We start from the raw sequence: 21,704 nt of genomic DNA, 5'->3' as shown, positions 1-21,704 counted from the left end.
ATAACCTTTTCACCATCTCTTCATTTGAATTGTTTTTCTTTACTTGATTTACATTTTTCTTATGTTTTCATATTTTTATGTAACTTTATAACGACACTCGTACTGACCCCGCCCAGCGTAAACAGCTGCCATGTTGTGTTACGCTCCGTGATGAAGGTGGGACATGTGACATGGCATGATGAGGACAACTTTTGTCTGTTTTCGTTCAACAGGTCTGGACCTGAGGCACGCCCAGGTGGTGGCGTTATCCACGGGAACAAAGTGTATCAACGGGGAGTACCTGAGCGACCATGGTCAGGTGGTCAACGACTGTCACGCTGAAGTCACGGCCCGCAGAGCGCTGCTTCGATTCCTCTACTCTCAACTCGAACTTTACCTGAGGTAAACGTTTGTCTGCAGCTTTGTGACTCCTGTGGTGTTTTCATTTAAAGGAGATCTCTGATTCTCACTCTCAGTCTGGGACGAGCCTGTCGAGCAGCATTTTAAAATGTGAGGCTCAAAAACCTCCTTATTTATCTTATACTGATGCAGTAAAATCCCTCATTTCAGCCTCTGTATGAAACGCTTCATTTCAGCTGCTGTCTCTTTAAGACCCGCCCCTCCACATGCCCACTCTCCTCTGATTGGCCAGCTCTGTTTGCAGTAGCAGGGATATTTGAGTGAGCTGCCATGTGGGCTTGTCCGTGATGTCTCGTTCAGAGCAGCAAGAAACCAAGTTCAGGGTTTATACCAACAACTGTGTGTAATAAATAAAAAAATATTACTTATAACAAAACGTTGAAGCCGTGAGATGTTCCCTTCATGACATCACAAAGGGCAGTAGCCCCTCCCCCAGGTGGGTGACACTCCCACAGCTAGGTGTTTGTTCTGCCCTCTGAGTCTGCCTTCTCACTGTAAACAATAGGACATGGAGCCAGAAAGCAGCGAGTACACCCGAGCCCTTCCAGAGAGGGGGCGTGGCCAGACACAGCTCATTTACATATTTAAAGCTACAGACACAGAAACAGCCTGTTCTGAGCAGGGCTGAAATAGAGGGGTTTATAGACATGATCAAATACAGGATCAGAGGGGATTTACAACAACACACTTCACACACAAGTTGAAGAGGAGCGAGGACACTGATTTCACCTGAAGAAGAGGAGGAGATCATGTGACCTTTAAATATAAAATAACTCATAAAGCATGATAAACTGTCTCTATGATTTTTATTTTTTTATCTGAATACAGTCCTTGGATGAATAAAGTCGGTAACATTTAATTCTACAGTTAAAGTTTGATCAACATGAAGCATGAATCATCCGGTTTGTTTTGGCGCCATGCTGCAGTGCTGAAGCGTAATCTCTCCTCTTTAATAACCTCCATGTGGAGAAAAGCGGCGCTGTAGCTCACGGGAGACGTTTCACTCATCAACGAGCCATATGTGCGCACTTCTCTCCAGCTAACTAAGCATATTATCACACACTTACCTGCTTCAGCTCAGGGTCTAAAACGCACTGTTTGTTTAAGTGCACCTGCTATGTGTGTGTGCACTCTCTCACCATTATTTTTACCAGTATCACGAGAGCGTGTTGATGAGCTCTGACTCCACACTGCCTCCGGTTCACTTACGTTGGGTGTTTTTTCTAACTCCCCGAGGAAGCCGATAGCAAGGCTGATTCATCAGATTAGTGGCCAGAAGTCTCCATCTTTGAATGTCATATTAGCATACAGGGCTTCCACTTTTTGTCTTAGCACAATGCTGGCTGGCAGGTACAGACTTTGTGGCTAATGGGAAAGATAACTCATAATGAAATGACCAAACAAAATGCCAGATCTGCCATATTTACACTCAGTAAAGGACATCGGAGACGCAGGAGAGTTTCTATTAAGACTGTCGTCGTGCTCTGCATCAGGATGTAAATACAGTGTGTGTGTGTGTGTGTGTGTGTGTGTGTGTGTAGTAGTTTTCCTTCTTATAGTCTGAACAACCACCCACATGCAAAGCTTCACCTCCGTGTTAATAGATGAGATAAAACACGTGACCGACTCTGCTGCGTTACATGTTCGATATTTGAGATGTTTTATTTCCCAGTCAGACACAGAGCGAGGAGGATGTGGCTACAAACAAAACTCCAGGGAACATCAAACGTTTGGAAAATGTTCTGAAAAGATTTTTAACTTGAGCGCTCGCAGCGGCCGAACAAAAAAAGACGAAGCGCTTTGGGCGCTGCGCTTTATTCTCCGGCTGGCTGCTTTCTGCTGTGAACCCTCCATGACGCGAGGCGGACCTCATTTATCAGACACTCGTCACAGTTAAATTATATTTATCAGAATGACCAAACCTGCAGGGTTCATCAAGCTTCTCCATCCTCATTGTGTCTCTCCTGTTCGTGGTCGGGTTGGCCGCTTCTTTACTGCGTGCGTGTCTGTTGATTCGTTTTGACTGTTTGTATCTTCTTTTAATTGCATCATACTTTATTTCTTGTTTTTGAAAAGTGCTGAATTGAACACAGTTAATATTTATTATTATTTCGGACTGTTCACACACGAACAGCCAATAAAACCAGCGTTCAGACTTCCTCATAAGGTTGTAAAGTAGTAAACGTCATGTTGCTGCTGTGTCAGATTTGATTTCATCCCCTCTAACTTCTTACATCACAACATGAATCCGACACTCGTACAGATATGTTTAACTCCGTCTCATCAGAGCCAGTCGTTATAAGTCCTTTATGATTCAGATTCAAAGAGTTCATCGAGCCCAGGTTAGATTCAGTCTCCGTGTTTCCCCTGCACATGTGGACAGCCTGAGTAATGTCCAGGAGCCGTCCTGACAGCAGGTGAATGGACTTTGGTCCGAGAGGCCCGGTGTCCGTCGCTGCCTCGCTCCATCACAGGGAAGGAAAAGAGGAAATCTATTTCTCCGGATGTGATGAATGGTGTTACCCATCTCATCAGTCACCGTCCTACTTGTTGTTTTTCTTCTTCTCTCTGCTGCAGTAAAAGACCGGAGGACTGGGAGGAGTCGATACTGGTGCGGCACAAGGAGTGCGGCTTCAGGTTGAGAGACGACGTCCATTTTCACATGTACATCAGCACGTCGCCGTGTGGGGACGGGAGGCTCAACTCGCCCTATGAGATCTCCACAGACCGTAAGATACGCAGCCCTTCTGTTCCTTCATGTACACACATGTTGGCTTCACTTAAAGGAGCAGTATCTGACTCTGACACCTAGTGGTTAAAACGGGTACTGCAGTTTAAATTCTGTGTTTTTTTTATTGCCTACCCACTGACAAAAAATAGTATATGCATTTAGACGATCTGCCCAGCCAGTCGAGCTCAGAAAACGAATCTGTCTGCATTTTCAGTCAAACGTTTGTACGACTTTAGCTGAATATCCACAACATGCAGAGATTTTCTGTCACCGGTAAAGACGGAAACAGAGAGAGAGAGAGGAAGAGAGAGAGGATGATCGCAGAAGCCTTTGAACCCGACGTTTCTGCTCATTAAACCTTTTTAAATGTTCTGCCGCGCTCTAAGAGATTATAAAAATTACACAGTACCTTTTCACGACTGTTCTCCTGAGCTGCAAGTCTGGGCTTAAAAATGAAGCCGCTGACACATCCAGGGAGGAAAGGAAGGACGGAGGCTTTAAACCCACAGGAAGGAGAGGTTATTAAACAGAAACACAGATTACTCTGCCTCCAACACTTGGAGATATCCATGCTGTAATTTACCAAAAACAATTCCTCCTTCTTCTCTGTTTGAATGTCTTATCTCCCTGAAGCCTTCTTTTGACTCCACACACACTTTTAATGATCACCTTACAGTATCAGGGATGAGACAGGCCATGACGCCTTGCACACTCGTGAATCCTCTTGAAAAGGTTCAGACCACGGACAGTGTATAGTAAGTAGTTTAGGACGATTTCACGCCTGTAGATCGTGTAAAATGCTTTTTAAGATGAATTCAGAAGTATTTTTTGTAGACTAAATGAAAGCAGAGCCGTGGGACTGTGACTCCAAGTGTGCACGCAACATTATGTGCCACTGAGCAGCTTCCCATGAATGAACGAAGCTCTGCCCCATAATGCTGTAGCCTTTGAATAAAACATACGATATGAGGCTAACACAGACACGCTGTCCATGATTGCACCCGAGCTAAAAAGCCTCTGCATGTTTCTAATAAGCTCCAGCAGCAGAAAGCTGCTCAAACTTGGATCAATGTTGGAGATGAAACATGGAGAGAGGTTAGAACGCAGAAAGCTTTACAGACCCATGCAGAGCTGGCTAAACACTGAAGCTACAGTGTCCACCACATGCAGAGCTGGCTAAACACTGAAGCTACAGTGTCCACCACATGCAGAGCTGGCTAAACACTGAAGCTACAGTGTCCACCACATGCAGAGCTGGCTAAACACTGAAGCTACAGTGTCTCTACATGCAGAGCTGGCTAAACACTGAAGCTACAGTGTCTCTACATGCAGAGCTGGCTAAACACTGAAGCTACAGTGTCCACCACATGCAGAGCTGGCTAAACACTGAAGCTGCTGTGTCCACCACATGCAGAGCTGGCTAAACACTGAAGCTACAGTGTCCACCACATGCAGAGCTGGCTAAACACTGAAGCTACAGCGTCCACCACATGCAGAGCTGGCTAAACACTGAAGCTACAGCGTCCACCACATGCAGAGCTGGCTAAACACTGAAGCTACAGCGTCCACCACATGCAGAGCTGGCTAAACACTGAAGCTACTGCGTCCACCACATGCAGAGCTGGCTAAACACTGAAGCTACAGTGTCCACCACATGCAGAGCTGGCTAAACACTGAAGCTACAGTGTCCACCACATGCTGACCTGTGTGAGAGGAGGGGGGGAGACGGCTCTTTGTGATGATTAGAGTTTAGACTGCAGTACACATTTTAAACACTAGGGGGCAGAGTTACATACTGCTCCTTTAGTGAATCACCTTGTCTTTAATGAAGAATATCATGGCTGCCTATAAACCTTCCCGTCTAAATAAAAAAGGTTCCTCCTCTCTGAACTGCAGCTCGCTCATCATCATCATCATCATCATCATCATCATCATCATCATCCTCCTCATGGAGCAACAATCAGTCAAACACTTACTTCATTAACAATTAGACAGCCAGTCGTCCTCAGATAAAAGATTTAATTCCCTAAATGAAGCTCTTAACCTCATTTAAACTTCTGCTCAGAAAGAAATTGCAGATTTTATCCTCCACTGGAAGCTGTGCCTGTCGTCTGATTAAAGTGTAATAGAAATGTTTCACTGTTTTCTTCAGAATCTTTTTTTTTTTATTTAATTTGATCAGAAATCTTCAGAATGAGTCCTGGCTGCTGGCTGACATGATTAGATCTGCTTGGTGTTATTTAGAAATAACAGACTTCATTACTGAATAATTGAATTTGGTTTGCAGTAAATCCGTGTAATGCGATGTGACATAATGCGGAGACGTCTTTCTGTTTGCAGTCCACAGCAGCAGACACCTCATGAGGAAGCACCGCAGCCACCTGCGGACCAAAATCGAGTCGGGAGAGGGGACCGTGCCCGTGAGATGTCGAGGGGCGGTCCAGACCTGGGATGGCGTTTTACAGGGCGAGCAGCTCATCACCATGTCCTGCACCGACAAGATCACCAGGTCAGAGCTGCCAGAGGAAAACCTCTCGTCTCTGCACCCGTTTATTTTGGGTCATTTCAAACACACCTGTAAGAATTACAGAAAAAACTGAACAATTCATGATTTCCGAGCACCACAGATTAGAGCGTAAATATAGATGATCCAACTGTAAAGGCTAAACCTCGAACAGCCCACGTGACCATCGGCCCACGCAGGACGTCTGCGGCCTGCGTCAGAGCGAATCGATTCAAGGGTTAACTTTATGAAGAGATTAACTTCTTCATGAGAGTGATTGATCTCTGCTTAAATAAAAGCTGTTTCAAATGTGCTTCAGCAGAGAGGTACAGGTGGGTCTGATATTTACCTCGGTTCACGTGTGTGTGTGTGTGTGAGTGTGTGTCGCCCTGAGCCGTGCTGGATGGGAATTCTTTTTCAGTCCTGGTGATGACTATTGATTTCCCATATTTGACTTGAACGTCTAATCCCGCTCTAATGAATTAGTGTATTAATCACGTCATAGTTTTAATCTGCAGGAGCGACGCCCCTCAGGCTCACTGTGGAGTATTTATCTGGATTTGATCACGGGAGGGAAACACGATAAATATATGAAACTCTCCTGTTTTTCCACTGATTCTTTACTTCTGGTAACACATTTGTGAATCAGACGGAGCAGATTCTGTGAAGTGTAATGATTATGTTTTGAATGTATTGTGCACATGTTGGCAGCCGGAGCAGGACAGACGGAGACGCTAAATCAGGACAGCTTTGCTCTCACGCTTCATTTTCACACAGTCCTCATGTGTGAGGAGTGAGGCATCGATGTGTACGCACCCGAGCATCTTTACAGCCAGAGGGGGACTTCCACCAGACACACACACACACACACACACACACACACACACACAGATATGCATAGTGTTATTGGCTCACTGAGATATAAATATGTCTGTAACATTTGGATCTAAATTCAAAGTTAGTAGGAATACTTAAAGAAGATCAAGGAGATAAATGTGGACTTAAAGGAGCATTCTGTAGCTCTGCCCCCTAGTGTTTAAAATGAGTACTGCAGTCTAAACTCTAATCATCACAGAGAGCTGTCTCCCCCCTCGTCTCACACAGGTCAGCATGTGGTGGACACTGTAGCTTCAGTGTTTAGCCAGCTCTGCATGTGGTGGACACTGTAGCTTCAGTGTTTAGCCAGCTCTGCATGTGGTGGACACTGTAGCTTCAGTGTTTAGCCAGCTCTGCATGTGGTGGACACTGTAGCTTCAGTGTTTAGCCAGCTCTGCATGTGGTGGACACTGTAGCTTCAGTGTTTAGCCAGCTCTGCATGGGTCTGTAAAGCTTTCTGCGTTCTAACCTCTCTCCATGTTTCATCTCCAACATTGATCCTAGTTTGAGCAGCTTTCTGCTGCTGGAGCTTATTAGAAACATGCAGAGGCTTTTTAGCTCGGGTACAATCACTTCTATCTGAAGCAGTTCCACTGCCCGCTTCCATCGCTGCAACACCTGTTCACCTGATAACTGCTCTTATATCTGGCAAACCCAGGGGCGTCCAAAACGGAGGTTGAATAAAATCTAGTAGTCGTAGATGCAGCTTTGAACAAAGAATATGACATCACAACGTATCAGTCGAAGAGTGATCGGGTAAAAGTTATATTACCAGTAAACAAATGCTAGCGTAATGGGCGGTCAGTGTGCAGGCGCCATATGTCTACAAACGTCGTCTCCTGTTAGCGCTCACTCTCTCCTCACATCAGCTGTCCTGTCAAAGTTAAAGGAGAACATTCATTAGTCATTATTAGTTCTTTCCTCGTCGGTCCTCGAGTCTATATGTACAAACCTATCTCTACAGTTGTGCAATAAATGAGCGTCTCCAATGTAGCCATCTAGCCACGGCCTATAGACGTCATGCTAACAGTGGACATACACATTGTCCACATGCTAACACGCTGTATGCACGTTTTACTCCAGGGCTGGAAGGAAATAGTCTGTAACACGTCAGGTTGAAAATTCATTCATTCGTTTGCGTTCACACATGCAGCTCAGCCTGAAACTTCCTGACACTTTCAGGAGTGTTGCGCATGTGTGAAAAGGCCCCGTGATGAGGACCATTAAAAGGCACGCACACACACACACACACACACACACACACACACACACACACACACACACACACACACTCCTCCAGGTGAGTCACCTGGACGTCTCTTAAATCACTTTTTAATATTGTCTCAGTTCTTCTGCCGGGACGGGAAGTGAACCCGTGAATTTAGCTTAGTAAGCAGCACACTGTGCCAACTGAGCCATACAGGACTACAGCTGAGACACTGCCCTGTGTGTGGGAGAGGGTTGTCACAAACACACACACACACACACACACCCACACACACACTCACAGAGGGGCAGCCTTCTCCTGTGGAGCCTCTGTTAATTTGACCAATTTGATTCAGTTGGCCCGGCCTGGAGATGGTGTGATTAAATCTACCCAGGTCACCAACGGGGGTGAAAGCAATTACTTTACAAAAAATAGAGTGACGGAGGGAGGGAAGGAGGGAGAAGGGACACCCGCTCCCCCCCCCCCCCCCCCCCCCCCCATTTCTTCCCTCCTGCATCCCCCCGCCAGTCCAGACGGCAGACGCACTCGTTTTGCTCGGCAGCCTCCTCTCTCTGTTTTTTTTATATCTCTGTAAATGATGGGTGGCCGTCGTTAAAGTGAGTGGGTCACCAAGGGCCAGTTTATCAAGGTCAGGGTGGGAGGTGGAACCGCAGACACACACACACACACGCACGCACACACACACACACGCACACGCACACACGCACTGCAGTCTTGAAGTGATCCCCTGGATGCTCTTCTCATCCACTGTCACACTCGTTTCGTAACCTCCCATTACCTTTTTATTCGCACACGTCCTCCAGCTCCTGCACTTTATTACAGTTAGTTCAGCCCTGACCGCGGGGGATTTTAGGATCTCTGCTCTCATCGTAAACATTTCTGATAATGTGCGTCGCTTCACCTGGTGATCCTCGTTTTGTTTTCTTAATCCCAGCCCTGCAGAGCTCCTTTGCTAATATTTGATTTGAAGTCGACAGCTGGATTTAATTGAGGGGCCTAAATGGCTTTTTATATAACGATGATGTTCTCGATTCCAGTGCAGTTTTATGCAGATGAACACATTACTTTAATGGTCGGCATTTAGCGGGGGGGGGGGGGGGGGGATGATGTACAGAGAGAGAGAGAGGGAGAAGAGGTCTCTCCTCTCTTTAAATTCACACGCCCAAGCCAGATGGCTGACTTTTCTTGCATGAGATTAGAAGATGTTTCTGATTCACGGTGTCGCTTTCTGGGTAAATTAATATTTCAGGCTAAACTCTTTCTGTTTTTGTTGGAGGTGTGTGTGTGTGTGTGTGTGTGTGTGTGTGTGTGTGTGTGTGTGTGTGTGTGTGTGTGTGTGGGCATGTGCGTGCACGCTCCTCCTCCTCCTCCCTGTTTGAAAGAGGAAGGACAGATCCTGCAGACTGATAGCAGGTAAAGCGTAGGCGGGTGCTGCTGCGTGATGTCAGTTGACTGCTGGAGATGGAAAGAAGCCATAATGAGTGATTATTAAGTCTGCGCCGAAAGAGAAAAAAACAAGCAGCAGCCTTAATTGCATCCATGATAAAGAGACATTGATTAACAAAAAGAACAATGATCTAAAAATTAGCAGCTTAACGTGCAGGCTTTGATTGTGCCTGGCATAAGTTCATTAGTCCCGAGCTGCAGAGAGCACGCCGCTTTCTCTCTCCATGAAGGGCAGGAATGATAATAAACACGCTAATTATCATTTTGCATCCATAAATTAGCATCTGGTGGCTAAATAGAGAGGGTTTCAGCTAAAAGTGGCACACGACCAGCTGGCTACAGTATCAGGCGTGAGGATTAGCCTCGCAGTGATTTTGTGTCACACGTGGATCTCTGCACAAACACTGAGGTGATCGCACAAAGCGAGCGCCGGGCGATCAACACAGCTCTCTTGCAGTGCATTAACCTCTGTGGCACTGATGAATGCACACATGGTAATGTGTTGTTCCATGTAATGAATGCTGATGCACTGACCTTTGGCTGTGCTGCTGCTGCTGTTGTTGTTGATGATTTGAGGACGTGTGTGTCTGTCAGATTATGTGTGCTGTCAGTCCAGGCTGTTATTCATCACGTCCCACATCAAGATAATGATCAAATTGTCTCCACCTGTCATTGAAGCTCGCTCTCTTTTTCTCCCCTCCTCTCTCTCTCTCTCTCTCTCTCTCTCTCTCTCGCCTCCCTCTTTTTTCTGATTTTCCACCTGATTCTGTCTCCCTGCCCAAACTGTTGCCTGTCCTCTCCATTTTCCACATTTCTTCCTCCTCTCTCCACCGTCACACTCTTTTCTATCTTCACCTTTTAGATGGAACATCCTGGGCCTTCAGGGGGCGCTGCTGAGCCACTTCGTGGAGCCGGTGTACCTGCACAGCGTGACCGTCGGCAGCCTTCGTCACACAGGACATCTGAGCAGAGTTCTGAACCAGCGGCTGGATCGGCTGGGCCCGCTGCCCTCCACACACCGACGTAACCAGCCTCTGCTCAGCGGTACGAACGCCACACTGACGACACAGAACCAAAGAGACTCCTTCTAACTTTAGATTCTGCTCCTGAATGCTCTGGATCTGATTGGACCAGAGAAGGTAGGCGGGGCTTTGAAGGCCGTTTTGGACGCCCCTGGGTTTGCCAGATATGAGAGCAGTTATCAGGTGAACAGGTGTTGCAGCGATGGAAGCGGGCAGTGGAACTGCTTCAGATAGAAGTGATTGTACCCGAGCTAAAAAGCCTCTGCATGTTTCTAATAAGCTCCAGCAGCAGAAAGCTGCTCAAACTAGGATCAATGTTGGAGATGAAACATGGAGAGAGGTTAGAACGCAGAAAGCTTTACAGACCCATGCAGAGCTGGCTAAACACTGAAGCTACAGTGTCCACCACATGCAGAGCTGGCTAAACACTGAAGCTACAGTGTCTCTACATGCAGAGCTGGCTAAACACTGAAGCTACAGTGTCTCTACATGCAGAGCTGGCTAAACACTGAAGCTACAGTGTCCACCACATGCAGAGCTGGCTAAACACTGAAGCTACAGTGTCTCTACATGCAGAGCTGGCTAAACACTGAAGCTACAGTGTCCACCACATGCAGAGCTGGCTAAACACTGAAGCTACAGAGCAGATTCTCTTGTAGTCTGCAAGTTAAAAAGACTGTTCTGTGAGTGTCTGGAGTTTTTGAATAAAAGGATCTGACACTTTCAAACGAGGCCTCTCTGCAGGGATCCCTTCTGTAAAGTTGTCAAACACTTAAAATAACAATCTGAGCTTTTAATCTGGATTACACAGCAGCCACACTGCCTGTTTCACTGCAGCAGGATGAAGCATCCGAACACGGCAACACCAAACTTTTTATACCTTTCAGTTATTGATGGTTTATATATTTGGCTCGAGACAGGACAGAGTCAGAAACCAGGGAAAGAGAATGTGGGAAAGGAGCCACAGGTCGGATTCAGACCCGGGCTTTGGCTCCAGAGGCAGACCCTCCACATGGGGGGGCACCCCCCCCCTCCCCTTTTAGTTATTCGGGGTCTAGATCTGAAAATAGCAGAATTGTTTACTCTTGAGATTGTTGGGCACAGGGTTAAATCTGAGAAGGGATTTGAGGACTCGTGACCCAGGCTCAGCGAGCTGGAGCGACACAAGTTCAAAGTTATTTAAGCGATAAGTTATCCTGATTAAAGAATCTGCAGTCTGATAATCAGAGGTGATCAGAGGCCCTCCCTTACCCAGGTGCATGACAGCCAATCAAGTGGCTCCGCCCCTTTCTTACCTGAAGGCACACCTGAGTGAGGTAGAGATACAGTCATTGGTCGTCACAGATGTCACTGCTCACTCTAAATAATCCAGTCTTTAACTCTGCAGGGAGCACATGGACGTCTCTTTGTGTCCATGATGACTCTTAATTTAAATACTTAGAACATTTAGAGGCAGAAAGACGACGAACTGTGATTATTTACCTCTTTCAGAGCACATCAGAAACTCTGCAGGAGTAATCTCAGTCCTCTCTGGTTTCTCCACACGACCTCAGAGCTTGGTTGATCTAATTTTGGCTTTTTCTCAGGTTTTTTTTTTCCCTCTCTTCAGCTAAATGTCAGCCCCGGCTTTCGAGCGTTGACATTCGTCTCTGTGCGTTCTCTGTCTTTTCAGTTGGGGCCTTCCCTTACACAGATCCTGGGCCACATGAATACAGTGTCTATTTTCAGAAGCTGCTTCTAATAAATGTGTCAGCTCACAACAGATTGCACATGTAACACCCGCACACACACACGTTTGACAAACTGGTGTAGCCGTGCTCCTCCACAGTCGCATCGTGCCAGGCAGACAAGCAGCAGCAGAGAAGTCGTCTGGCACGTCGGCCCGGGGGGGGCCCGCTGAGACCCGCGGCGTTCGTTTGTAGTCGAGATGAATGCTGGAAAAGGATCTGAATGACACCCAACTTGTCGAGACCGAATCAGACGTCACTTCAGATCTAGGCCAGTCGGAGCGGCACAGCGACACACGGATGTAGGGCAGGTTTTGTAGCTCGGGATCAACGAGGAGAACAAAGACAATCACACACTCAGGAGCATGTTTTATCATCTGAGCTGCACACAATGCCTCAACTGAAGCCCCGTGCACTCTACTTATACTTCTGTCAGGTTTTAAGTGTACGTCCTGAAGGCCGTCAGCCGCCTTTTGTGTCACCAGGTTTTGCTCCGGGTCATTGGGTGCTGTGAGGATGAGCATCATTTGAGGCCGGTCCTCATTAAGGTTGATAATGGTGCTGGATCGTCCTGGATCGTCCTCTGCTGACGATGAATTTATCACGGGCTCCTGGGCTTATTTAGACATAAAACAGGAAACCTGGAGAGAGTGGGGAACGCCATGCAGGACAGACTTGAACCATGGCCGTCAGCCTGGGCACGACTTCACCACTAGACCGTCAATGTCCCGTTTATATTTTCAGCTTTTGTGTTGTTTCTCAGAAAGACAGCGTCCACATGTGCTGTACATGTTGGTCTCTGGAGCCCGATCACACAGAACAGTGCGCCGGAGGTAAATGACGACTTTGCTGACAAGGCTTTCGAGCAAGGCGTGAATATGAATAAAAACAGCTTTACATACAGTATGAGGAAGCTCGCAGTTTAAGGTCAGTAATGTTCAGTACAATAGGATCTGGACAGTTTTCCTTCAGACCTGCAATGATTTGATTTGAACTGAGAGGGGCTTTCAAACACGAGTTGTGTAGCAGTGCATCACTGTGTACCCGCCGATAAATGAAATCAAGAATGTAGGAAAAAACATCCACGTTCCCCTTTCAACGTTGAGGTTCCTTTGTGTTGTTGGATGATACACACCTGCCCTTTACCTTCACACAGGTGGCGCCTGATGTCCCACTCCTGTGACACACTTCACCATCGTGTGTTTTCAGTGTGCGTGTCCAAACTGTCAGATCTTTGCACATGCAGCATCTCTGAGCAGCTCTCCTCTGTAGGGGGGGGTGAGATGGACAGATGCTGGAAATGGCCTTACACCAAATCAATGTAATCACGCCACTTATCAGACAGCCATTCAACGTGAAGGCAGCTCGACAGAGAGAGAGACAGGCTGAGGGGGGAGAGAGAGAGAGAGACAGCCCCCCCCCCCTTTCTCATCTCCTCCTCCGTCCTTTCAGAGACTCTGATGAGCTCCTCAGCTTTTGTGTGTCCGGGGTTTTTTAAAAGTATCTCCCCCAGAGGAAATTCCTGGGCTTTGCAGGGCTCGCTCTTATCGCAGCCAAAGCAGCTCCTCCTGAACCCCAAGGGCCAAACACATCGATGGGCCGACTCGCCCTTCACTCTCGCCCTGATGCTCGCTTCCACCGCGGCGAGAACACAATCTGCGGTGGGGATTTCGAGGGTTTTGGAGAATTGGAACAAAAGCAGATAAAGGAAACATTAATGAAGGTTGAACTTTTATCATTAAGCTCCCAGGTGCGTTTTTTTACCTCATTGAACCAACATGACATGGACGTAGTGTTGGTGACATCATCGTTGGTGTATGTAGGAAATGTAATCTGAACCCAGATGCGGCATGACTCTCAGACATGATGCTGCTTGACTCTCAGACATGATGCAGCATGACTCTCTGACATGATGCTGCATGACTCTCAGACATGATGCAGCATGACTCTCAGACATGATGCTGCATGACTCTCAGACATGATGCTGCATGACTCTCAGACATGATGCTGCATGACTCTCAGACATGATGCTTCATGACTCTCAGACATGATGCTGCATGACTCTCAGACATGATGCTTCATGACTCAGACATGATGCTTCTTGACTCTCAGACAGGATGCTGCATGACTCTCAGACATGACGCTGCATGACTCTCTGACATGATGCTTCTTGACTCTCTGACATGATGCTGCTTGACTCTCTGACATGATGCTTCATGACTCTCAGACATGATGCTGCATCACTCTCAGACATGATGCTGCACGACTCTCAGACATGATGCAGCATGACTCTCAGACATGATGCTGCATGACTCTCAGACATGATGCAGCATGACTCTCAGACATGATGCTGCATGACTCTCTGACATGATGCAGCATGACTCTCAGACATGACGCTGCATGACTCTCAGACATGATGCTGCATGACTCTCAGACATGATGCTGCATGACTCTCTGACATGATGCAGCATGACTCTCAGACATGATGCTACATGACTCTCTGACATGATGCAGCATGACTCTCAGACATGATGCTACATGACTCTCAGACATGACGCTGCATGACTCTCAGACATGACGCTGCATGACTCTCAGACATGATGCAGCATGACTCTCTGACATGATGCTGCATGACTCTCTGACATGATGCTGCATCACTCTCAGACATGATGCTGCACGACTCTCAGACATGACGCTGCATGACTCTCAGACATGATGCTGCATGACTCTCAGACATGACGCTGCATGACTCTCAGACATGATGCTGCATGACTCTCAGACAGGATGCTGCATGACTCTCAGACATGATGCAGCATGACTCTCTGACATGATGCTGCATGACTCTCAGACATGATGCTTCTTGACTCTCAGACATGATGCTGCATGACTCTCAGACATGATGCAGCATGACTCTCAGACATGATGCTGCATGACTCTCAGACAGGATGCTCCATGACTCTCTGACATGATGCTGCTTGACTCTCAGACATGATGCTGCATGACTCTCAGACATGATGCTGCATGACTCTCAGACATGATGCTGCATGACTCTCAGACATGATGCAGCATGACTCTCAGATGATGTTGCAGCTGTCCAAACAAAAACACGGCCCGCAGCCTCAGATATTAATCCAGCGTTATGTGTACTGTACTTCCATGTATCCCCCGACCACAGGCTTTAATTCTGCCTCCTTTATTTTTCCCAGAAGAGAAATTGATCAAGTTTTCAATGAGGGAAAAATCAAATTGTCTATTAGAGACACAGAGGAGTGAAGTCCATTGAAGGGATGAAATGAGGCGTGAATGGAGCGAGAGAAAGGAGGAGGCAGGATGGATGGGAGGGCCTTTTGTTCACGGAGGAGAGATGGGTAATAAGAGACTCGGAGGATTGTTTTTGTGGCAGGCAATTCATTCAAGCTGCAGAAAAGACGAGCGGCGATTGGTGAATGGAAGAGTGAAGACGGGGAAACGAGCGTGGCAGGCAGAGAGATGATCTGCAGCCGTGCATTGTGGGATTGTACATCAGGTATTGTACTGTAACAAGCTGTCTGTCAGGCGCTGAGATCAGAGGAAACTGCTGTTCAGAATGTGCCTGTGTGTTTATATGAAGGTGTTTGAACGTCGCCGTGTGATGGAATAAATAAAATCCTGAAAACATTTGTACTGATTCACTGCGGGTATAAAACTGTCAGAGTGTGTTAGCCTGCAGACTTTGGCACTGTGACACATACTCCAATGTTTCCTCACCTTTTTAGTATTGTTTACAAGAGCAGCCTAGTTTGTCATGTCGTATTCACTTTAAGCACCGTATCAGGTAGCTCCTTTATTTAGATGTCAAAGTTAATGATGACTTTGTGAACTGTTCCAGCTTTAAAGAAATACTCGGTGAGATCCGTGAAGTGCATCTGGATACTTACAGTCGGGCGAGTTAAAGGACGACTGTCTCATGTCGAGGTCAGATGACCCTGATCAAGGCCACATGTAGGACGACTCACAACCTCCTGACAGAACGTCTTGCATGTCAGTGACGCTGTTGACCAATGAGGGCATAGAGCACCTTGCACAATTTAACAAACAAAATAAGAACTATGACGTTGTTGCTGCGAGCTGGAAACATCAGACGGGTGTCGTCGAGCTCCGCCCCTTTCTTGAACAGACACAGGTGATGTGAGCTCCAGGTAACCTACCCGACCACATGACCACATAAAGAAAGCTTCTGTCTTTGTGCCCCTGCAGGTTTGAGTAACGCAGAGTTCCAGCAGCTGGGGAAGGCGTCGTGCGTAAGCGTGAACTGGACGCTGGGCGATTCACAGCTGGAGGTGGTGAACACGGCGACGGGACGGAGACGGGACTCAGGGACGCCGTCACGTCTCTGCAAACACACGCTGTTCACCCGCTGGAGCAGACTGAACCGCAAGGTGAGACCTCATTTAAAGACACACACACCATGAACGTTGTTTTGTTAACAAAAACAAAATATGGACCCGCAGACAAACACTCATATAAACAAACACATTCACTTCAGAGAGGCAGCAAACACACGTGTGACGTCACACAGAACACACACACACACACACACACACACGTGGAGACAGAATGTGTGTGGTCTCTTCTCGGACAGATCCACCATCTGCTGTCTTATCAACGCTGGCAGCTCGGTTCTTTAACATCAGCACACACACACACACACACACACACACACACACACACACACACACACACACACGCGCACACACACACACACGCACGCACGCACGCACGCACGCACACACACACACACACACACACACACACACACACACACACACACACTCTCGCTGCACTTTCCTTCTCATCCCCAAACTTTATGTAACACACACTGCCTGCGCCGCCAAATGGAGGCCGTTAAAGCATAATGACTATGAAACCATAATTATTTGGAGAAGTACTCGAGGAGGCCCCCACCCTAAGTGCTCCCCGTGCGCCGCATAGAAGAGCCACGCAAGAGCAGTCGCACTAATCTGCTGAAGAAACTTTCTCTCTCTCTCTCTCGATCTCCATTGTTTCCCCTCGCCACAATAAGAGCGCACAAAAAGCACAGAGAATGTTCAATTGCTTGTGAAATTTAAATGGGGAGATTACACAGCTGTTGAAGCCCCCCCCCCCCCCCCCCCCCCTCCCACCACATATAACACCCCGCCACCAGCACCCCGACCTCCTCCCAACGCCACCCAAATGCATTTGTGCCGGCTCATTCGTTTTGTTCCGTCTCTTTCGTCCTCCTGGAACCTTTCCCCTCACCGCCCCGGCTTTCTTTGCTTCCTGTCTTCATGTATTTCTCTCCCTCTCTCTCTCCTCTTCCTCGCACGCCCTGCTCTTCAGCTGGGGGTCCACGTGTCGGACTCGGCGGACCGACAGCTCATGTACTGCGAGGCCAAGATGGCGGCTCGTCCGTACCAGACAGTGAAACAGCAGTGGTTCAGAGCTCTGCAGGAAACGGGCCTCGGCACCTGGGTCAAGAAACCGCCGGAGCAGGAACAGTTCCTGCTGTCCGTCTGAGGAGTGTGTGTGTGTGTGTGTGTGTGTGTGTGTGTGTGTGTGTGTGTGTTAGTGAGAGATAAAGAGAGCGTGTGTGTGTTTAACCTTTATTTTTTTAGGCTAAGATGACTCCATACTCATTCGTCTTCACAAGTCAAAGTTTTGTAGTGCAACCTTGTGTGTGTGTGTGTGTGTGTGTGTGTGTGTGTGTGTGTGTGTACGTGTGTGTGTGTGTGTGTGTACGTGTGTGTGTGTGCGCACGTGTGTGTGTGTACATCTGTGCCACGCTGCACCCGACTCAGAAGTTGGATCATATGAATCAGATTTGGCCGTTCAAAAGAAGCTTTGACTCTTCTTTAGTTATAGAAAGGACACCACACCTTCACTTCGACCTTTGACCTGTGACCTTTGACCTGTGGCTACTGTCCTGCATGTTGTTCCCCACCCTCTCCGTCTATCCACAGTCGTCTGAATAAAAGGTAAAGTCCCCCAAAATATTCATGCGTCCTGATCGTTTATTTGGATGTTTCGGCAGCTCAGAGAAAAAAAAGAACAAAAGAACTTCTGTTCATAATAAAAGTTTAAACTCTGTGTGTGGTGAATAATTCCCTCCTCACAGTATTTATGTTCCCTGGACCGGCCCTCCTCGTGTTCTGTTTTAAAACCAGAGAACGATCCGGACTGAAGCTTCATTTAGTTTACAGCCTGACTGACAGCCTAACCTGCTGATTCATATCTACCACTCTGAGGGTGCAGCCCTGTGTGTGTGTGTGTGTGTGTGTGTGTGTGTGTGTGTGTGTGTGTGTGTGTGTGTGTGTGTGTGTGTGTGTGTGTGTGTGTGTGTGTGTGTGTGTGTGTGTGTGTGTGTGTGTGTGTGTGTGTGTGTGTGTGTGTGTGTGTGTGTGTGTGAGTGACGAGAGGAAGGTCAGCTGGACGGGCTGAAAAGAAAACAGACATAAAAGATGAACTCACTTTTTCTTTAAACACATTTAAGCAAGAACACTCCTAAATACTCTTCCTCCTCCTCCTCTTCCTCCTCCCCCTCCTCCACCTCCTGCTCTTCCTCCTCCACCTCCTCCCCCTCCTCTTCCTCCTTCTCCTCTTCCTCCTCCTCCTCCTCCCCCTCCTCTTCCTCCTTCTCCTCTCCTCCTCCTCCACCTCCTCCTCTTCCTCCTCCTCCTCCTCCTCCTCCACCTCCTGCTCTTCCTCCTCCTCCTCCTCCTCCTCCTTGTCTGTCATCGAAGGGTGGGGTAACCTTGAGCTGAATGAAAGGCAGCCTCTATCTTGTCATCAGCTATTTCCGGGCCCTGAGGCTCCCGCTGAGGAGCGCAGCCACGGGGGAGAGAGAGCGAGCGAGCGACGGACGGAGGAGAGAGAGAGAGAGGTCCACGTCCAATTACCGGCCCTGTCAGGGTGACGGCTGATAGAGGAAGAGGAGGAGAGCGAGAGAAGGACAGAGTGATACCTCACCTTTTTCTCTCTCTTTTCTATCTTTGTCCTCCTCCTCTGACTCACCTTTTGACTCGTGACTTCCTCCTCCTTTTGTCTCTCTTCCCTCGCCTCCTCTTTGTCTCGCCCTCCTTTTTGTCTGCCCCCCCTCCTCTCCCTCTCTCTTCCTCCCCTCTCTGCCTTTCAAGCACAGCGAAGGTTAACACAACATGACGACAGGTTAATACACCCCTTTCCCCCCCTCACCTCGCCTCCTCTCGTTCAAAGCGGGGAGGTTTACAGACCTCAGGTGGAGGTGACAGCGGGAGAAAAGGAGTGGTTTCCTGTTTCTTCTTCTCCCTTTCAGACGACATTTATTTCCTTTTCCGCCTTTTCTTTTTGACCCGTGCGACCTCAGATTTCAGCCCGTGCATCTGAATCGAATCTTGTCGCCAATGAGAGCAGCGGTGACTCATTAGCGAGGCCTCGTTGACCCGATCGACTCGGGCGCCTCTGTGTGGTCACGACAGCCTGAGCAGATCCCTGTAAAGGTGGAGGAAAGCTTCAAACACACCTCCACCCTCCTGTGTGTCAGTGTCACCCCATGTTCTCACTGCATGCACATTTACACCTCACACTGTTTCTACGTCTCTGCAGACATTTATGCACCGTGTGTGTTTTTTTATGCATCAGTGTTAAAGGTGTTCATTATGATCATGACTGTGTTTCTGTGTCATCGCTGTGATTTTATAAAAAAAAGGATATCAGACGAAGAATCCACCAGCACGGCTCAGTTTACAGAGAAATCCAAGCAGTGACAGTGACATCTAGTGGTGGTTTCATGCTCCTGTTCATCCTCTCCTGATCTGGAAGCGTCACGCACTCCAGTCGGGACAAAGTGCAGAACAAACATCTGACTCACAGACAGATTCACAACCTGACCCGACAAGAGGTCAGACATTTAACTCCTCATTCTGGACCTTAAATTATGATGTGGTTACAGAGTCAAACAGATGCAAAAAGCAAAACTCATTTTAGATGCATTTAATGAACGTAATGACTCACATGCTGTGAGAAAGATTTTCAGTAAATTAAAAGGTGAAAGCAGAGCAGAGAGAATCAGAAGAATCAGCTTTATTGGTCAGGTGTGTTTTACACATAAGGAATTGAACTTCAGCAGACGGTGCTCTCTGTGTACAACTGTAAACATGACATGTGAACAATTAACTGATAAAATGTAAACCAGTAAAGACTCAGATGTACAAGACTAAAAGAGGGGATGCTTCAAAGAGAGGGAGGAGGAAACACTCAGAAGATTTCAGATTTTTTTAGATTTTCAAGAAGTCTTTTAGTGAAGATGGATTCAGATGAATCCAGATCAGTGAAGTATATATATATATATATATATATATATATATATATATATATATATATATATTTATCCTCGCCGCTCGACTTAAACCCAAACGTCACAGAGTTTTAGTGAGGCTGCTCGTCATCAGAGCCTTGATCAGATCGTGTTGTGATCAATAAATCCTCCACATGTGAGGTGAACTGGACAAAATGTTACTCAGTCACTTTATTTGGCCGTAGATTTATTTTGACAAACCGCAGACTGAAGAAGAAGAAGATGTTCCCGCCCACTCGCTCTGACGCCACAAAAAGATTGAATTCATCACAATCAGGTTTCCAGCAGAGCTCTCCTTGGATCACAATCCTCGGAGCACAAAGTCAACACTTACAGAGATCCTATAATAATCAAAACCTTCAGACCAAATGATGACAGTCTGACTCGTCTGCAGGATTCATTAACAGAAGTCAGTTTGGCAGTAAACAGGCAGCATGTTGTTCGATGATTCTGCCTTGAAGGCGCGAGTCCAGACTTTTTTTAATAGCGGGGATGACCCAGCTGGGTCACGGACTCGAGCAGGGCTGGCATGACGTGTATGGTCACACATGGAAAATAAAAATTTTAAAAAAGTTAACCCTTTCTATACCAACAAATTCTACATGCTGGTAAATGAAGCAGCGACTTGAATCTTCTTCGGTTGATTCTTGAGGAACTAAAAAGAAAACTCTTGTCCAGCTAAATACATGAAAAGGTTACAGAGACGGCGTGCACGAGTTTTACTTCAACATTTTCATGGAATGAGCAAATTATTTATTCACAGCTGAAATCACGACCATGAGTGTTTTGAAAACGTCCAGAATCGTTGATTTGTACACAAGTCCCATCTTTGATTATCGGCAAGTAGCCAAGACTTTGGGCTGGCACTACTTAGGCCACGCCCCTGCCGCCTTGACTTGTCTCTGCTTTAAAAAAAAAAAGTCAGGTTGTTTCTGACGTCACCTGGAGGTCCTGTGTGAATCTGTCTGTGTGCATCACAACAAACACTACTTCAGAGTAAACTGTGTTTGTACACACATTTCTCACTTCCATGTTTCATCACAGCTTTATCCGCCATAAAAACAGATCTACAGATTTATTTTGAGATATTAAATATAAGGCATGATGACTGATTGGCAATATTGTATCTCAGAGTGTAAATATGTAAAGAAATGTATAAACGATGTTGACAGATGTGACAGATCCTCAAACGTTTAATTAAGATGTAAATAGAGTATATGAAGAACTGCTGCTAAGGTCTGTACAGTCTGCACTTCAGTAACGATTAAAAAGTGAATGTTTGTACTGTACATGTCAATAAAAGCACTAAATCTTCTAATTTCACCTCGTTTGGGAACTTTTTTTGAAGAACAAATCGTCTTTTTTATGTCACATAAACCCAAAAGATGTTCGTCATTGACTGTATTGTCAGCTGGTCTG

At 46.9% G+C, this 21,704-nt stretch overlaps 1 protein-coding gene across 1 annotated transcript in view; it reads left to right on the top strand.

Annotated features, from left to right (window-relative positions):
- Positions 1-18,036, top strand: part of adarb2 (adenosine deaminase RNA specific B2 (inactive)) — a 140,310-nt gene extending 122,274 nt beyond the window's left edge. The window contains exons 4-9 of the mRNA XM_079361009.1: positions 184-381; positions 2,977-3,128; positions 5,471-5,639; positions 10,046-10,227; positions 16,169-16,350; positions 17,294-18,036. Coding sequence (XP_079217135.1) covers positions 184-381; positions 2,977-3,128; positions 5,471-5,639; positions 10,046-10,227; positions 16,169-16,350; positions 17,294-17,470 — 1,060 coding nt within the window. The 3' untranslated portion in view covers positions 17,471-18,036. The remainder of the gene's footprint in view (positions 1-183; positions 382-2,976; positions 3,129-5,470; positions 5,640-10,045; positions 10,228-16,168; positions 16,351-17,293) is intronic.
- The last annotated feature ends 3,668 nt before the right edge of the window (positions 18,037-21,704 follow it).

Source organism: Symphodus melops, assembly GCF_947650265.1.
Source record: "Symphodus melops genome assembly, chromosome: 14".
In the NCBI taxonomy this organism is placed as follows: domain Eukaryota; kingdom Metazoa; phylum Chordata; class Actinopteri; order Labriformes; family Labridae; genus Symphodus; species Symphodus melops.
This window is presented reverse-complemented; position numbering and strand designations above follow the sequence as displayed.